The 20,084-nt window shown below is 39.8% G+C and overlaps 1 protein-coding gene across 11 annotated transcripts in view; it reads right to left on the bottom strand.

The window, feature by feature from the left end:
• Positions 1-19,687: 19,687 nt before the first annotated feature.
• MLIP (muscular LMNA interacting protein) overlaps positions 19,688-20,084 on the bottom strand; it is a 250,970-nt gene continuing 250,573 nt past the window's right edge. For 10 of the 11 annotated variants that reach the window (XM_034991716.1, XM_034991709.1, XM_034991718.1 and 7 more), the window contains one exon: positions 19,698-20,020. Coding sequence is in view for 2 of the 11 variants with exons in the window: in XM_034991720.1 (XP_034847611.1) it covers positions 20,015-20,020 (6 nt within the window). In the remaining 9 variants the exon portion in view is untranslated. Of the gene's footprint in view, positions 20,021-20,084 lie in introns of all 11 variants that reach the window. The other variant, XM_034991710.1, reaches the window with a different exon arrangement.

Genomic DNA, 20,084 nt, shown 5'->3' with positions numbered 1-20,084 from the left:
TGAACAGACATTTTTCCAAAGAACACATCCAAATGGTCAACAGACACATGAAAAAGTGCTCAACATCGCTCGGCATCAGGGAAATCCAAATCAAAACCTCAATGAGATACCACCTCACACCAGTCAGAATGGCTAAAATTAACAAGTCAGGAAACGACAGATGTTGGCGGGGATGCGGAGAAAGGGGCACTCTCCTACACTGTTGGTGGGAATGCAAGCTGGTGCAGCCACTCTGGAAAACAGTATGGACGTTCCTCAAAAAGTTGAAAAAAGAGCTACCATATGATCCAGCAATTGCACTACTGGGTATTTACCCCAAAGATACAAATGTAGGGATCCGAAAGGGTATGTGCACCCCGATGTTTATAGCAGCAATGTCCACAATAGCCAAAGTGTGGAAAGAGCCAAGATGTCCATCGACGACAGATGACTGGATAAAGAAGATGTGGTATATATATACAATGGAATATTATGCAGCCATCAAAAGGAATGAGATCTTGCCATTTGCAACGACATGGATGGAACTGGAGGGTATTATGCTGAGCGAAATAAGTCAAACAGAGAAAGACATGTATCATATGATCTCACTGATATGAGGAATTCTTAATCGCAGGAAACAAACTGAGGGTTGTTGGAGTGGGGGGTGGGGTGGGAGGGATGGGGTGACTGGGTGATAGACACTGGGGAGGGTATGGTAAGCGCTGTGAATTGTGCAAGACTGTTGAATCTCAGATCTGAACCTCTGAAACAAATAATGCAATATATGTTAAGAAAAAAAAAAAAAGAAGAAGATAGCAGGAGGGGAAGAATGAAGGGGGGAAAATCAGAGGGGTAGACGAACCATGAGAGACGATGGACTCTGAAAAACAAACTGAGGGTTCTAGAGGGGAGGGGGCTGGGAGGATGGGTTAGCCTGGTGGTGGGTATTGAGGAGGGCACATTCTGCATGGAGCACTGGGTGTTATGCACAAACAATGAATCATGGAACACTACATCTAAAGCTAATGATGTAATGTATGGGGATTAACATAAGAATAAAAAAAAAAGAAGTGCAAAAAAAAAAAAATGTAGGTTATCTGTGTGAAGGACATCAACAGTTTAGTCCAGAGTTAGGGTGAGTCAAGGAGAAACAACTTTGTTCCCCACTCACAACATGGTACAAATCTCACGCCCATTTTTGCTGCAGAACTGAGTTGGGTTAGACATCTAATGACTAATGTTAAGCGGGAACAAAAACACATATCTGAACAATAGTAGGCAAGAGTTCAAGAGCAGTGCAGGCTGAATTTATAGCAGATCCTGTCTTACATTTCTATCCCCCAAAAGCAACAAAATCTGTAGCATTATAAGCCTATTTCAACCATCTAAAATTTACATTATCAAATAGCTCTCATGGCTTCTGTGTCTAAAATAGCAACATTCAGATTATTTTAAAGTTGTCAACAGCAATGTATTGGTACTTATTTTACATTTGTGTAACCAAAGGATCCCTTTCGATACTTTTTCAAAACAACTTCTAATTTGAGTTTGAGACCTCAAGGAAGCTGGAAACTGGCCAGCAGGTTGTTAAGGATAATCATTTGGCTTGCCTGCTCTGCTACGAAGTTGCAGTTGGCTCTTCTCCTTACTGACATTCAAGCAGAGCACCCCGATGCCTACAGTATTATCAAGTAGAAAATAAAAAGGAAAAGAGAAAATAGCTTTATAATGTCTGATGAGATTGACTTATATAGTAAATGCAATTTTAAAAGTAAAGGGTAGGGCGCCTGGGTGGCTCAGTTGGTTAAGCGACTGCCTTCGGCTCAGGTCATGATCCTGGAGTCCCTGGATCGAGTCCCGCATTGGGCTCCCTGCTCGGCAGGGAGTCTGCTTCTCCCTCTGACCCTCCCCCTTCTCATGTACTCACTCTCTCTCATTCTCTCTCTCTCAAATAAAAATAAATAAATAATCTTTAAAACAATAAAAAATTTAAAAAATAAAAAGTAAAGGGTAAAGTTTTCTCGACTTACTGTTGCTTTCTAAAAGGGATTAGAAAAGACCATGAGCAGGAAAATAATAGGCTCAGATCATTTTAGATCGGAGGGTTTAATAATCTCATCCCTCACAGGACTTCATTTGTTGGCTATTATGCCTTTCAAAATCTGTATCTCCAGCCTAGATTTTCCTTCAAATGCCTTGCCCACATTTTAACTGCATATTGGATCTGTCCACTTAAATATTTCTCAGTATCTTGAACTCTGTGTTCCAGTATTTGTCAGGAGAGGCTAGCCTTATTCTGTGAGCACAAACAGCTCCCAACTCTCAAAAGCATAACTATTCTATCTCCAGCTCACACAAGGTCCTACTCTCTTGACTAGGCAAAAATCTGAAGCAGCTCTCCTCCATGGTGTGACTCAGGAGTCTCAGCTGCTTTGATTTTGTGGCTCAACCACGTCAACATATGGCCCTCCTGCTTCTCACCAAAGAGGAATTAAAAGACTAGAGAATGGCCCAGGGGTTTCCATGGCTTCGTCCCAAAAATAGCATACATTGCTTCCATCCACACTTCATTAGCCAGAGATAGTTACATGGTCCCTCCTAACTGCAAGGGTGCTGCCAAGTTTAGTTGGTGGTGCGTCAGAAAGAAGGAATATGAAATGGAAATGCACACCACATGGCACCGTCTTTGGCCAAATTTCCTAGTTCAGATTCCCAGGCCAGAAACCATGGCTTCGTCCAATCTTTTTTTCCATCATTCCCACATGCCATCAATCCATAAGGGGATACCATTAATTCTGCTTGCTCTATGTCTATCAAATCAGTTCACTTTTCTTTTTATATATACATATATATTACTTTTCTTTTTTCCCACCTCCACTCTATAAATTCAAACTCTCATCACACCTCTCTCTGATGGCTGCAACAACTTCCTCACAGGTCTCCCTGTCTTCAGGATTCTTTATCAAATCATTTCTCTGTACAGCAGCCATAGTGATCTTTCTAAAATGCAAACATGATTGTATTGACTTAAGCTCCTGCTAAAACCTGTCCTTAGAAGCCTGTTTCTTAAAAAAAAAAAAAAAAAAGCCCAAATCTGTAAACATGATTCATAAAGCCCTGCATTACCTGGTCAGTGCTTACTTTCTCTAAATTCATCTTTTGCCAACATATACCTTGTAGTGGCTGCAGTGATGTGCCACCCAGGTTCCCCTTCAACTCTGACTCGTTCATTTCACCAGCCACTGAAATGTTGCCAACTGATAGCTCACAGCTGAAGTCCTTTTCCAGAAATTGCCTTCAACCAAAGGAAGTTGCCTCACCCACGGTTACTCCATCATCCTTGTGGCCGCCTTTATCCAAGGTCAATGGAGAACACAAAGGCCCTCTCCTTGCTTCAATCTGTGACAAATTTAAGGAGACATCCCTGTTCCAGAACTCACTAAAGGACAGCCTGAGATCTCTGTCATAAGTCCTCAGGATTCAGCTTCTCCCACTTCTGCCCAGTTCTGCCCCCCCCTCACTCCCTGATAGGTGTCATCAATTGAGAGCATTCTTCTGATAAGCTCCTACACTGACATCTCTGTCCTAGAGTCTGTTTCCTGGGGAACCTAAAACGTGCCTCAAACTCTATGCTTCAACCATTTGAAATACAGCACCCAGAATATGTTCTTCTTTCTGGACCTTTTTTCATGTGGTGTCTGCGACCTGGAATGCCAATGCCACCTCCCTCATTTTGCCAGAGTCAACCCTACGTATCCTTAAGGACTTGAATGTCACATCATGTCAACAAAGAACATTACATCTACAAAGAAGCCCTCTCATGGAGTCCATGTTAGGTGCTGCATATACATCTTCCCTTCCTCAAAACCCTACTCTCAGATATGCAGTGGCAATGCATTTTAGTGACATGATGGACTTACAATAAAAATCTGTGATCCCAGTTATTTGGCTCTGGGATTGAAGCCCGGAAAACATAGGCTGTTTATTTGTTTATTTTATTCTGAACATATCCCTTACTAGCTCCCTGGGCTCATTAGCACTTCCTGTTAATCTGAGAACCTCTGAATCCCCTGAACTCTGCAGCAGGGCCTTGGGGAGACTGAGTGCTACCCAGATTCCTTCTGCTGCCCCCTTTACCCAATCACTTACAGACCATTTGGATGTGGCAACAACCTGAAGGCTAGAATTCCTTCAGGGATCTTCAGCTTCTCCTGTGTTACATCTTCCCCTTCACTTCTCTCACCAACCTCAAGGTCAGGGGCTGACTCTCTACATCCTCTTCCAACATCCTGAGACCTCTCTACACCTGGCATAGAGAGTCTACCTCTTTGATCCAATCTTTCACTTATCTTTCAGTATCCTAAGGGATGATAAAGTAATTTAGAAAATTATTTCCTCTCTTACAGTCTGTTGCAGGGCTACTAACTTCCTAAAAGGGTCAAGAAAGTCAACTTTTTAAAATTTAAGACTGATCAGTGGCCTCTTTTCTAAGCGATACCCTCCTTTTCCTTCCCTGGAGCAGGGAGCCTGGCAGCTCAGCATGAGGTGGGTGAAAGCTACAGGAAAAAACACATTTAGGAAGAATATGAAAATGTGTGGGTTTAATATTTGCCAAGAATTATCCCCCCTTACATCTATTCATGTGTCTGACACTCCAGAGTGTTTCCTGTCAGCTGTAAGCATTTTGATTTGTCTTTGCAAAGTCAGTGACTAGTATAGTACAAAGCACATGGCAGGTGCTTAAACATTATTTGTTGAAAGACATTCAGAGTATCTCTACCTCCAAGTTCAGGTCTATTATGATGCTTCTCCTGTCCTGAAGAGCTCCATCTGTTTATCTCTTTAAACTCTTACCTCTGCTCTCCTTTAATTTAAGTAAAATTCATCCTCTAAAACACCAGTCTCCTCTGTTTTCGCCAGTAATCCATGCATTTGAGTATGTAGTAAAACAAAAAAAGCTAGATCTTTGTACACACAGTAAACATACTGTTATTTTTAGCACTGGTTTACACTTGTGGTATATATTTTATATACTTATTTTTTATGTTTATTATTTTTTTGTCTTATTCAACTATTGCCCCAGACTTTCCACTAGACTCCAAACTGCTAAAGATAGAAAATTATTTTTTCTCTCTTTTGTATCATCTGTCTTTGGTATAATTTTTTTCTGCCTACAATATAAAAACTAATGTTAACCAGCACACAAATATTTAAGTAAGGGAATTAGACTTCGGGACTATAAATAACTTCCAATATTTATTCCAATTAGGTACTGAGGTACGCAAGAATTTCTAAGCCTGGCTAAGGCTACATAGTTGTGATCATAAAAATAATAGTGGGTGCCTGGGTGGCTCAGTCTGTTAAGCATCTGCCTTCCACTCAGGTCATGATCTCAGGGTCCTGGGATTGAACCCCACGTCGGGCTCTCTGCTCAGCAGGGAGTCTGCTTCTCTCTCTCCCTATCTCTCTCTTTCTCTCAAATAAATAAATAAAATCTTTAAAAATAATAATAGCTAAGATTTATTGAGCTATGACTACTATGAGCCAGTCTACTTATTAAGAATACTACTTTGGGGCACCTGGGTGGCTCAGTCAGTTGAGCGACCAACACTTGATTTCAGCTCAGGTCGTGATCTCTAGGTTGTGAGATCAAATCTCCACACTGGATGTGGAGCCTGCTTAAGATTCTCTCCCCCTCTTCCCCTGCCCCTCCTCCACTGCTCTCTCTAAAAAAAAAAAAAAAAAAAAAATACTACTTCACAGCATCTTAGAAGGTTACTGCTGTAGATGTTCTCATTTTACAGGTGAGTCTAAATAACTTGTCCAAAGACACATAGGCTAAGTGTCAAAATCATAATTCAAGCTAAGACAGGGTAGTTCAGAATTCATACTTTTACTGCAGTACAATACCAGCTACTTTCTGCATATCTGAGTGACCTGATATTACTAGGAAACACTCTTCCTACTCTACCCACTAGTTGTCTAATATGATGGAAGGGTTATAATTGTCACACACTATAGCTGCTTAAATGGATCCTAAGTAAATAGTACTTGACCTCCATTTGGAGTCTTCTGCTTTAAACCCAGTCAAACTCTTCTTAGGGTATGCTTTAACAGAACTTTCCACAACACATTCCAAATGACTCTAATGAACCACACTGCTTAATAAGTCTAAGCTAAGCTAAAGTGCACTGGAAAACCTGATCTGAACATCATTAAAACACATGCTCACTAGGAGTACAGAATGCTGCTGGAAACAATACATGATGAAATCTATAAAAGGGGGCCATTTATCTCTAAGCACGGCAGTGGCTACCCAGACTAACAGGCTGTGTTTTAATATCATATCAGTCAGTTACACTTCTTTTAGTTACCAGTAACAGAATTCAACTTGAACTAGTTTAAGCAAAAACAAGGACATTTATTAAAAAGGTGCATGGAGAGCTTATGCAGGCAGGGAGCCAGGTAGCCCTTTGGAAATCAATGGACCCAGTGGCTACAAGGCCAGAAGAAATGCAGATTAACCACTCTCATCTCATTTTCTTCCATGCATTTCCTTCCTTGGTCACTCATTGCAAATCACATTTTTTTTAATTTGCCTATATCCACTGTGGAAAATAGCTCTGAAAGCTTCTGAGATTGTCCAATTTCTTGCCACCTATATAAAAGAATGAATTCTCTCTAGTCAAATTTGAAATCTCTGGAGAAGTCAGTTGGTCTAGCCTGAGACATGTACCCATCATGACCAGTTAAATATGGACTGATGTAGGTTCTTGAGCGGGGGTTTCATTTTTGTACAATTGAATGGTGACCTGGAGATATCACCATAACATTTGTATGTACACCACAGCTCCCACATGACTATGTATTTGGTCAGTGTATAGGGAGAAGGGCTGGTGAATTCGTAGAAAAGAGGGTATGAGATAGATAAATTAATAGGTGTTCAGCTCAAACAGGGAAGAAGGGAAGCATATCTATAATTCTCAAACATGCCTAGGTATGTCATAGATTTTGAAGGCATAAAAGAAGAACGGTATTCTAAATCACAACCTCAAACACCATCTTCCTGAGCATGAATGAGCATATACATGGTGTTCCTTTTCCTTCACTTGGGCTACTCTAGATGCAGAGTTTGGCTGAGTATGAATAAGACTAAACTAAAAACAAAGGATAAAGACCTCTCATGGGGCTTGTTCTTAGTGATGTTCTTAGTAATATGAGAAAAGGTACAGAAAACTAATCTTTGCTTAATCCTCAAACAACACTATAAAGTGTTCTATAGTATCTCCATTTAGCAGATGTGAAAACAGAGACTCAGAGAGACAATAACTTCCCCCAATTTAATAAGCACTAAATTTAAACTCAGTCCAGACTTAGCCCAAAGACTGTACTTTTTGGTTTGTTTGTTTTTACCACAGAAATGCATTTCAGAATATAAAAAGAAAAGAAAAGAAAAAACTCAAGCTCTGACGAATTTTGGTGAGAAAATATAAAATACAAATAATATAATAAATTGTATAGGGGAAGAAAATATCAGCATTAGAGCAAGAAAGGGGAAAGCCCTAGGTAATGAGGCTCATGAAGTAGAAGAGGGACCACATAGGTAACCATGTGCAGTGATGGAATCTGTAAGACATACTTGTTCAGAAATTCCATTGAACATTTCCTAGGAAAATAATGTCATATAACTCAAGACTTGGACAGCTTGGTTAATGACTAGTTTCTAGTGAACTTTGAAGCTCTGACCACAGTTTCCTGGGCCAACTGGCCAGGGATAATGACTTCATACAATCATTTACGCTTGGTGAAACATGGGTTGGTACATATTAATCAGAGAATCTCAGGGTATAAATTCCAGGAAGGTTCTGAGATGTCATTTGATAAGGGAGGCAGTGGAATACTCAGTTCACAGATAAGGAAACTGAAGCCCAAGCAGAGCCAGTGACTTGGCCACACTCACACCAAGAACCAAAGATAGAATCAGTGTCCTAACTTCTACTCGGTCCACCGAGAAGAAGTCCTGTGAGAGAACAGAGCCAAGCTGTCAAGTGTTGGGTGATGAGCCCCAGTCACAGTCAGGGCCAAACCTAAGGTAGGGTGAGAGTGTCCATAAATACGGACAAGCCTGTGTTGGTAGGGGAGAGGACCCTGGACCTGTGGGTCTTCATGTGGTCTGAGGTCAAAGTAGCTGTTCTGAGTTTAAGCAAGTTATTAAAATACAATTCAGAGCCTCTAGATGTACTCAGATTTTCTGAAATAGTCATGTTCAACTTTTGTTCAGTTCTGAAAATAGTCTAATGTTCTTATACTGGGAAAAACAATTGGATGGAAGCTTCCAGTTTACCAAGGTCAACCTCTTCCTCAACATAGGTTGTTGCCATATGCTGATCTACTCTCTCAACTCCTTCCCTTGGTAGGAACTTGTTACCCCCTCTCTTCTGAAACTTTTAAATAATACAATAAAACATGATTCCATGAACTCCCTCACTCTGGCACTAATCCAACCCTCCTGTTCCACACTGAACAAGTCTAGATATATAGGCACACCTCAGAGATATCGCAGATTCAGTCCCAGACCACCATAATAAAGTGAATATCACAATAAAGTGAGTCAAATGAATTTTTTTACTTCCCAGTGCAATAAAAGTTATATTTGCAGTATACTGTAGTCTTTTAAGTGTGCAATAGCATTATGTCTGAAAAAGCAATGTACATACCTTCATTTAAAAATACTTTATTGCTAAAAAAATGCTAACCATCATCTGAGCTTTCAGCGAGTCATAATGTTTTTGCTGGTGGAGGATCTTGCCTCCATGTTGATGGCTGCTGACTTACCAGGGTGGTGGTTGCTGAAGGTGGGGGTGGCTGTGGCAATTTCTTAAAATAAGACAACAGTAAAGTTTGCCTCATCAAGTCACTCTACCTTTCACAGACAATTTCTTTGTAGCATGTGATGTTATTTGATAGCATTGTACCCACAGTAGAATTCTTTTAAAATCAGAGTCCCATCCTGTCAAAACCTGCTGCTGCTTTATCAACTAAGTTTATTTAATATTCTAAATTCTTAGTTGTCATTTCAACAATCTTCATAGCATTTTCACCAGGAGTACTTTCCATCTCAAGCAACCACTTTCTTTGCTCATCCATAGAAAGCAACTCCTTAGCCATTCAAGTTTTATCATGAGCTTGCAGCAACTCAGGCACGTCTTCAGTCTCTACTTCTAATCCCAGTTCTCTTGCTATTTTACACTCCATCAGCAACTACATCTTCCATGGAAGTCTTGAACCCCTCAAAGTCCTCCATGAGGGTTGGAATCTACTTCTTCCAAGTGCCCATTAGTGTTGATATTTTGACCTCTGCCCATGAATCACAAATGTTCTTAATGGTATCGAGAATGGTGAATCCTTTACAGAAGGTTTTCAATTTAGTTTGCCCAGAGCCCTAAGAGAAATCACTGTCTAGGGCAGCTACATTCTTACAAGATGTATTTCTTAAATAATAAGACTTAAAAGTTGAAATTACTCCTTGATCCATGGGCTGCAGAATGTTGTGTTAGCAGACATGAAAATAATGTTAGTCTCATTGTACATCTTCATCAGAGCTCTTGGATGACTAGGTGCATTGTCAATGAGCAGTAATATTTTGAAAGGAATCTTTCTTCCTGAGTAGTAGGTTTCAATAGTATACCTACAATATGCAGTCAACCATGTCATAAACAGATGTGCTGTCATCCAGGCTTTGTTGTTCCATTTATAGAGCACAGGCAGAGTAGATCTAGCATAATTCTTAAGGGCCCTAGGATTTTTATGAACAGTGCATGAACACTGGCCTCAACCTAAAGTCACCAACTGCGTTAGCCTCCAACAAGAGAGTCAGCCTATCCTTGGTAGCTTTGAAGCCAGGCATTGACTTTTCCTCTCTAGCTATGAAAGTCCTAGATGACACCTTCTTCCAATATAAGGCTGTTTCATCCACAGTGAAAATCTTCTGTTTTGTGTAACACCTTCATTAATTAGCTAGCTCTTCTGAACAATTTGCTGCATGGTCTACATCAGCACTTGCTTCTGCTTCACCTTGCACTTTGATGTGGAATTGGCTTCTTTCCTTAAGCCTCATGAACCCACCCCTGCTGGCTTCAAACTTTTCTTTGGCAGCTTCCTCACCTCTCTTGGCCTTCAGAGAACTAAAGAGAGTTAGGGCCTTGGTCTGGATTAGGCTTTGGCTTAAGGGAATGTTGTGACTGGTTTGATTTTCTATCCAGGCCACAAAATCTTTCTCTATATCAGCAATAAGGCTGCCTTGCTTTCTTATCATAAGTGTATTCACTGAAATAGCACTTTTAATTTCCTTTGCCTTCATTCACAACCTGGCTATTTGGTGTAAGAGACCTAACTTTCAACCTACCTTGGTTTTTGACATGCTTTCCTTACTAGGCTTAATTATTTCTACCTTTGATTTAAAGTGAGAGAGGTGCAGCTCTTGCTTTCACTTGAACACTTAGAGGGCAGTGGAGCAGTCAGAACACGCACGACATTTATCGACTAAGTTCACCATCTTATCTGGGCATGGTTCACAGTGCCCCAAAACAATTACAAAGTAATATCAAAGATCATTGATCATAGATAACCATAGTAAATATAATAATAATGAAAAAGTTTTACCAAAATGTTACACAGACACACAAAGTGCACAAATTGTGCTAGAAAAATGGTACAATAAACTTGCTCGATGCAGGGTGGCCACAGGCCTATAATTTAAAAAAAAAAAACAACACAATATCTGTGAACCACAATAAAATGAGGTGTGCTGATAGCCATCAACCATTCTGTTTTTCACTTTTAGTATAGTATTCAATAAATTACAGGCTGTTCAACACTTTATTATAAAATAAACTTTGTGTTAGATGTTTTTTCCCAATTGTAGGCTAATGTAAGTGTTCTAAGCACATTTAAAATAGGCTAGGCTAAGCTTTGATGTTTGCTAGATTAGATGTGTTAAATAAAATTTTAACTTAGGATATTTTCAACTAATGATGGAAGTTGTAAATTATTTCCCTTCTTAAGAGCTAAGAAATCCTTACTAGAAGACCCCAAGTAGACTTCCTCTTAAATACCATTGACCTGAATTAGTTCTATGCCCCTTCTTAAGAAACCAATGACAGTAGGTTCCAAAAACACTAAGAACCAGGACAAGTAAGTTTTCAGTTTTGGAAGCAAAATACTGGGAGGAGAGTATTTCTTTTCAGCAGTTAAAAAAAAAAGTGTGTGTGTGTGTGTGTGTGTGTGTGTTGGGGGGGATTAGTAGGAAGGAAAGATGTGGTAGAACACAAATGCTGTTAACATTGCAAGAAGACTGTGTTTGGGGAACCCTCTGTCTAAATGAGCAATTGGAGTCAGCAAAAACAACATGTCAGCACCATGTGGAGGCCCAATCTTGCATGATTCTGTGAAAGAAATAACACATTAATGTAGCCAGAGTGATCTTCTCACCAGATGATCACTTTCCTAGAACTGGGGACTGACCATAGAACCATGGGACAACCCAGAGTACTTGGTTGACCCAAACATAAGATTGAATGTCAAGATACTGTGAATGGGAGAAAGAGAGGATAGGGATGAAGGGGATGAAGTTCCTTCTACAAACTTAGGAAGCCTGGTGAGAGTGGTACTGTGAACTCTGACTCATTTTAGCAACCAAAGAGGAGTTCAGATATTTTTGAGGAAAGCACTCCAAAGCTCAGAGTTTCTTACAGTGCAGAGCCCAAGGCATGATCCCACTTGCTCAGGGATAAGGGGAGTACTGGGGACCTGAGTTGGTTTGGACAGCCAGAGAGAATGGTTCTTCAAGAAAAAGAAGAGTACAGAGGAAAGAATTGTCAAAGGGCTGACTTGCAACAGTTCAGGGCAGAGGCCATCACAGATTTCATTTTGAATGTAAGCTACCATTTAATTATGGCTACCTGGAACTCTGAATGGAGGACTCTAAAGCCAAACCTAAACTCCACAGCTCAAGACCATGATCTGGAAAAGGATTCTTCTGTGAGTACAGGATGGGAGATGGGGGAGACTATGTCAGAGGTTTGCCATTCTGGCAGGAAGGAGTTGTCTGAAACCTTTACACCTTGGATCTGTACAAAGGCTTACATATACCATCACACTGGTGTTCATTGGTCTGCCCTAAATATTTGAAAAGAAGCTTAGATTATTCTAGTCATCAAAATGAAAAAAAAAAAGTGTGCTTATAATTCAGATGCTAGTGATAAAGTATAGGAATATGTCTATTTGTGTGTGTATATGTATGTGAGGAAAAGAAAGTATGTGTGTGTGTCTGTGAGAAAGAGAGAGAGAGAGCTGGGAAGTAAGTTTGGAAGCACTTAGAGACTTGGGGAATGTGACTGGATTAAAAATGAAGGACTCGTTTGACAACCCATCTTGACAGCTCTCATGCCAGGTGGCTGGGAAGTGTTTGCCAGGAAAATCTTCATGGAGCTTGGGTCTGGCTGGCCCTGAAGAGGAGAAAAGTTCTCCTTGTAGGAAATATCTGAAACTCATTCCCCGGGGCAGTTCAACAAAGCAGAAGCTTATAAAGTGAACAAAGCACATTTTCTTAGTAAAGTTCTGGCTCTAAGCATAAATGGAAGTGGAACGCAAACTGAAAGGACCATTCAGTCAGCTGCAGGTTTCCATTTATATTTTCTATTAATTGTAGAGATAAAGCACTTACCGAGGAAATGGTCTGACATGTAATATTTTTAATAAGCCTAAGAAGGTGTCTTATGAAACAAAAATGACTTTGGGTTTCAGGGTTGATATGCAAACCTTAGCCTCACATATTCTGTTCCATTTAAATCCTCTGAAGTAAGTACAACTCTCATGTAGCCAGTCAATAGAAACTGAAAAGTTTTCTGGGCATTTTTCCAGAAAGTCAAGTGTATTTTCAATCAACAGCACTTTTCACTGTTTCTCCCAATATCACTACCTACTTCTAAGATACAGTGGAAAGCACAGGTCACCTTCAACATAGCTTATTATTCAATATGTAACCAGAGTTAGGTTAGAAGGGCTCTGAGGAAAGAAACCATTTTTATTTAGGAAAATCAATAAGCTACTTGGCTGGGGAGGGAGAAGTTCTAAAAAGAGATATTAACATAGATGCATAAAAATGAAGAAGCAATCTGAGCATGGAATGGAGCTAAAGAGTAAAAAAAAATAGGAGAAGAACCCCAAGCTCCAAGGTAGAAACTGAAAACACTGATTTGACATAGATAGTTCATTTTCTTTTAAGAACAGGGAAGTCTAACATCCAAATTAAATAGTCTGCCATTTGATACCATGCTAAATGTCCTTGTCTCCCCCATCCTTCAACATTACCCACAAATCTCCAGTAAATGACCTTTGCATACTTTGTTGGAGGGGACTTTTATTTGGACATCATCAAGTAAACTGATGGTAACCCACACTGAGAGTACAGCAGCAAGATAAAGAGTGGAGCATGAATATTCCATAGGAGCTGGGAACTTGTTCTAGAGGAGGTTAGGAAAGAAGTCCTTGAGAATTCACAGGAATCTTGGAGAGGGCATTGGATTTCTATCTGCAAGTGTCTGCGTCCAAGCCAGTCTTAACTAGAGGTGGCATTGGATATATAATATTGTGAAATTGATCTAGCAAATGTGTTCTGAAATGGTGAATGAATCACATGAGGCTTCCTTGACTCTTTAGGGAACAGGGTGGCATAGGAGCAGTTTCCAACATCAGAGTGGTAAAGCACTCCAAGGAAAAGGACTGAAAGACAGCTGGCAAACCACTGAAATATACATAATCTTGAAATCCTCTTCTATCATGATGGAGTGCTAAGTGAGGCAGAATTTCTTTGAAAAGAAAAAAAATACATTAGTTCTCCATAGTTTAAGAAGCAAGTCACCTCGGGGCACCTGGGTGGCTCAGTCGTTAAGCGTCTGCCTTCGGCTCGGGTCACGGTCCCAGGGTCCTGGGATCGAGCCCCGCATCGGGCTCCCTGCTCGGCGGGAAGCCTGCTTCTCCCTCTCCCACTGCCCCTGCTTGTGTTCCCTCTCTCGCTGTGTCTCTCTCTGTCAAATAAATAAAAATAAAATCTTAAAAAAAAAAAAAAAAAAGAAGAAGCAAGTCACCTCCAGGCAGATTTTGTTAACTGGGGAAGAATTGCTTGAGCAATATGCCACCCGTCAAGATTGGCTGAGCAAAGTGGAAGCTAGGTTCCCAAAGGGGGATCATCGTGCGTGAAGGAGTCTTTGGGCAAAGGGAACCAGAGCACAATGTCAAGATATGGGCATTCAGATTTCCCACACATAGGGCAAGCGCAGACTTGAGCTCTCAATCTTAAAAATAAAAGACTTGAAACTATTTGCAGCCCAAGCTGGTGGAGAGGTTCCCACCTGTTACGATTTCTCTTCAGTAGGTCCTGGCGATATGCCCTTAAAGAAGGGGATGTGTTTTCCAAGGGAGCATTCTCTGGCATGTAGCAGGAGAAAAATGGAAAAGCACTTATATAAAGAAATTTGGCACAAAAAAGAGACCAAATTCAAGTCCAATCCTGCCACATCCTATCTAGCCTTGAGGTTTAATCTCTGTCAGCCTCAGCTTACTTCTCAGCATTACTGCGGCAAAAACGTTCACCTTGTATGACTTTGGGAATGATTAAATTAAAATGAGGTGAAATATATATAAAGGAGTCTGTCTCTGATCTTGGGCCTTTCAGGAGCTCATAATAGATGCTAGTTCTTTCACTCCTTGGTCTCAATTGGCATATGGAAGAAAAATAAAGAACACAAACTGCTCCTTTAATCATTCCAATTTTCCCTTCTGTATATTTAACTTAAGATCTAGGCTAAATTATTAATATTTACAACCAAAACAATGGTGAGCCCTTTTCTCTTCTTCAAAGTTTGGTAGTATATTGCCAGTTCTAGATCATTTACTAGTTCTAGCGTATACTTAGCCTAACTGTATTCAGTTTAATTACATTATTCACCCTTATTCGACTGATATAAAAACACTTAATATAGGTTCTCTCTTTCCGCCCCACCGTCAGTAAAACAATGTCATCACATGCTTATCTTAGCCATGAAGGACATCCCTGTTCTTCCTGCTTAACTATTATACTGATCTAAGAATCTACAGTTATCAAAAGTTCTCCTGCATAGTAATAGCACATAGATTTTATTTTAAAAGCAGATTTCTGGGGCGCCTGGGTGGCTCAGTTGGTTGAGCGACTGCCTTCGGCTCGGGTCATGATCCTGGAGTCCCGGGATCGAGTCCCGCATCGGGCTCCCTGCTCGGCGGGGGGTCTGCTTCTCCCTCTGCCCTCTTCCCTCTCGTGCTCTCTGTCTCTCATTCTCTCTCTCTCAAATAAATAATAAATAAAAAATCTTTAAAAAATAAAAAAAATAAAAAAAAAATAAAAAGCAGATTTCTGGGCCCCACTTCATATATTCTAATTCAATAGGTATGGAAAAGGAACAGAAAATGACCTTTTAAAAAAGCACTCTCACTCGTTCTTATACAAGTGGTCTTGGTCACTGTGAAAGATACCACCAGAACTGTAAGAGACCCAGAGAGCTGAAATATGCCATATTTCCACAATTACTCTGTTCCTCAGTTTTAGAATGCAGAGTTGAATTTCTTAAAACTGAGTAATAAATTCACATAATTATTTTAGTTGGAAGGAAACTAAGAGAAGAAAAATCTAGTCTGGCACATATCTTGCAGATGAAAAAAAACTGAGCCTCATAAAGGTAGACTGATGGGTACCCAAGAAGTCACAGCTAGTTTATCTGGAAAGTTCTTACCTAAGACTGCTCCATTTTCTTGCCTACGTGAGTATGGCACCTCAATGTCCACTTTTGCAATAAATATAATGTTAGGAATAATTATTTGTGTGTGTGTGTTTGTGTTTGTCAAAGACGAAATCTTCTCTAAACAAGCTTAAGACATTAAAAATAAATATTATCAATTTAAAATGCACTCTAATACTATAAATATCGGCTGCTCTGAGATAAATGTTGCTTTCAAGTAACTTATTTCACATGCCTTTTCATTGTTTTATCCACATGATGACATTATTTTTTTTCCTTCTTCTCGAGGAAAAGAAAATCAAAGGGAACTATAATTTCCAACTAACTCATGTTTATCGCAGGTTAGGGTAGGTCCTTCAACAAAAATTACTAGAGCAGTTCAATACATTTCTGTTTAGAGGTTCAGCTCTTTTTCTGCAAGTAAAATCTGTGCTTAGTGGTAGGACTAGAAACTTGGAGGAAAACATACATATTTAAATTTTCTTCCGCTTAGAAAAATCTGGACTCCGGTGCTTAAGTGAGGCTGAACAATTCCAAATAAATCCATTAGAAAAAATGTTTGTAAGAAATTAAGGTGTATTCGTTAAAGTATAAATTAAAGAAGAAAAACTGATTTCTGGTCAAATAAATTGAGAAGAACATTCTAAAACGTGAGGGGAAAATAATGTTGAATTTTACAACATACCACAGAAATATAAAGTCCCCAACATGTAATATATGTTTTAAACAAATTCAGTAATATTTCCTAATTACTATTCAATAATTCCAAGGACTCTAGACTTGCTCTAAGCAAAACAATCTCTTCTTCTTGCAAATGAAGTTATCTTCTCACACAGTTCATTTAATTTCTAGGAGATAAAGGTTCTTTCAAATGTGGAAATCTATGGCAGTCCAGAAGGATTTTTGGTCCCAATCCTAACTGCAGAATTTCCTCTTTGTCCAATAAATAAAATTCTGAAAATATTCCTTTATTACTTAAGCTTTCAACTAATCTTCCTTCTTGCTCTTTACTTCAGAGACCATAGAGAACGATATTCAATAGACTTTCCATTTTTTCCAAATTGAAATATCACAAGAAAATAAGTCCTATTCGGTTTGCACAATGAAAATTAAAAAAAAGGCTTTACAGAGAAAGATGTCATAGCTCTGTAAAGGTTGATAGTCAAGCTTTAGAATAATTACCTGTTTTCTTTCCTCTGAATTGAATTAACTGTGAGACATGTTCAACCTTGTATCTTTGAACTCCCCATGTGAATGAGCTCCAGTTACCCATTGCAGTAACTGGCTTTATAATGGATTCTGGTTCCTTCTCTTCCCTAGCTAACTTCCTCACTCCCTCACCAGTGTTCCCTGTGATCATTTTCCAGAGAAACTATTTACACTAAATCTTTCTCAGAAGCTGCTTCCCAGGGAACCCAAATAGACAACCTCAACATCTGTCCATTCCATATCACTGTTCTCACCCTCTTCCTCCTCACAGACAGCCATTGTGCTCCTAAGCGACTCAGGGCACTGAATGCTGGTACCAACCAAACTAGAAGCACCCAATTCTCCATGTTCTCTCCATAACCAACATTTGCCCTTCCTGTACTCTTGCTCTTAAGACTGATTTTTGCTGAGAAACTGAATAAATAGGTTATACCATGATGTTCAGATGCAGTTTGTTTTGGTAGAAATAACACAGTAGGAAAATCAAAAGACCCTGTTCGTGGTTTATCATTCACTACTTTGGTGACCTCCGTCAAATTATTCTTGTGGTTCAAGTTTTCCATCAATGAAATGAAGCTTGTTTCAAAGCTCAGACCTTCAAAGGTGGAGAAGAGCCCAGGGATATGAGTCCTAATGCATTGCTGGTAGGAATAATAATGGGTATGTCCACTCTAAAGAGCAGCATTCTGAGAGGATTTAGTCAAATTAAGTACATAAGTACTTATGATTAAACCACTCAAATCCTGGGTACATATCTCAGAGAAATTCTCACAAAGATCCACAAGGGAGCATATGTAAGGTTGTGCATCACAACCATACCTGATAGAGGAAAACAACCTGAAAGACCACCAGTGGACAGGTGGGTAAGATATGTGATGAAAGCATGCCATGCAGCTGTGAGGAAACAATCCATCTGACATTTACAGAGCATTGTAAATAGAACTTAAAACCTGGGGGCTCAGTAGGTTAAGCTTCTGACTCTTGATTTTGGTTCGGGTCATGATCTCAGGGTTGTGGGATCGAGCCCCAAGTCCAGCTCCATGCTCAGCGGGGTGTCTGCTTGAGGTTCTCTCCCACTGCCCCTCCCCCTCTCTCAAATAAATAAATCTTAAAAAAACTTAAAAACCATAGTGATGGGTGAAAAAAAAAGATTATAAACAATATCATTTATGATTCTTATATATGCAGACAAAAACAATGCACATCTTCAAAACATGTAAGTAGAGACTACACATTAAACACATAAGAATGTGTGCCTACATATCATGGGAAGGAAAGACATTGTTATAAAAGATAATCAATCATCTAATCAACAAATACATAGGGAGAAGGACTCGTCCAAACTCAGAATGGCAGTCTGCCATGAACTGGGAAGTGTGATAAGCTCAACTTTTCACACTGAAGGTGTGAAAAAATGAATTAATGAATGAATGGTTCAATAAATGGCTGGTCTTTGAGTCAGAGTATCTGGATTTGAATTCTGCCTCTACCACTTACGAGATCGATTTAATCTTTTGGAATCTCTTCTCACAAACATAAAATATAAGTAATAATATTACCTCCCTTGCAGTCTCATTGTGAAGGTTAGGTTAAATTCATATGAAGCACTTGGTGTGAGGCCTGGCAGATGGTAAGAACACAGTGAATATGAGATTATTACAAATAATATAAAGGGATGCCTCACACAATTTAGCAGGTTGATAGAGAAGTAGTGTTTGTTTGGGAGAGAGAGAGATGAACAGAGGGCTTGACTGAAGCTCTGCTGCTCCTCATACATTAATGGAGATGATATGAGAGCTTTATCTTTCCAGGTGCCAATCGATGACTGACAATAGATCATTCCAAAAATGGCAGATGGAGAATGAGAAAGACCGGTAGCTCTTCTGTAGACAACTTTCCCTGCTTTGCCTTGAGCAGGATTATGGGGTAATGCAGCCGTGGTCTGAGAGAGCTGAGGCTCAAGCAGAGCTGGCTCCAAGGGAACAAGGATTATGTGCAAGAAATAAGTAAAGGAGCCATCACCAAGGCTCACCTGCTCCCAGGAGCTCATGTCTAGAATTGCCACGGTTTCCTGATCAGTGTGTATAGCTCTAGGCTTCCCAGCTGGACAGAAGGCTGTAAAAGGGAAGCCACATAGACAAGACTAGGACAGACTACTCGAGATGAAAGAAACAGGACATGGCCAATACGATGAGCTTCGGGTATGCTCGAGGGTGGGCTCCCAGGATGGTCATCACAGTATGCGCTTGCTCTGGGGTCTTTACTGCTCCCACCATAATAAGTATGAACTGACTCTGAAGTAGCCTTCACAAGAATCACGTGACAGAGAAACAAACAGAGGAACCACAATGTGAAGAACATCCCAACAACACGATGCTCAACATCACCAGGCTGCCCCCAGGACGTAGTCTGTCCTGGTAGTGTGGAACCCAAACAGAACAGGAAACCTGTGTGAGTTATGTGAATTACCAACTTTCTCATGTTCAAGATCACCCCAAAGAACCCTTGAATATTAGCATCCCCTGAAAGCAGGCAGGGGTTCCTTTTTTAAAAGTTGTTCATTTTCTTTACACATAAAAAAATAAAGCAAATGGGAAATAAAACCTGATTCAGTAAGTAATGTATGCATTAAATAAAACTGGTGTTGAAAAATAGTCACAACCATTCTATTTACCCATGATTCTTCTTTATTTGGCTGCTAAATATAGGGGCATGTTAGTATTGCTGTCAGCTTAATAGAAGGCATTAGAGGCTCTAACAGTGGTGCGAGAAGCTGTAGATAAATCTTTTCTACGCTGGGTGTTAGTAGGGTACTGCGATGTTAGATGCCTGCAGGACACTTCTCTTTTTTAGTTCCACTTCTGCACTGCAGTTCATAAAGGGAACACTCATACTGAAAAAAAAGAAAAAATTAAACATCAAATCTAGCAAACGATTAGCACCAGCATTCCAGAAAACTTCAGCGCCGCCTGTGTTTTCAGCTTCTGCTCCAACTTTCATTGCTACAAAACAAGAGAAAATAGTAGGTTGATGAGATAAGTAAAACTTCAGATCTACACCTGAAAA

Source organism: Mirounga leonina, unplaced genomic scaffold, assembly GCF_011800145.1.
Source record: "Mirounga leonina isolate KUSES-001 unplaced genomic scaffold, KU_Mleo_1.0 Mir_53, whole genome shotgun sequence".
NCBI lineage: Eukaryota > Metazoa > Chordata > Mammalia > Carnivora > Phocidae > Mirounga > Mirounga leonina.
Note: the sequence above shows the minus strand (reverse complement) of the source record. Positions and strands in the feature narration are given on the sequence as shown.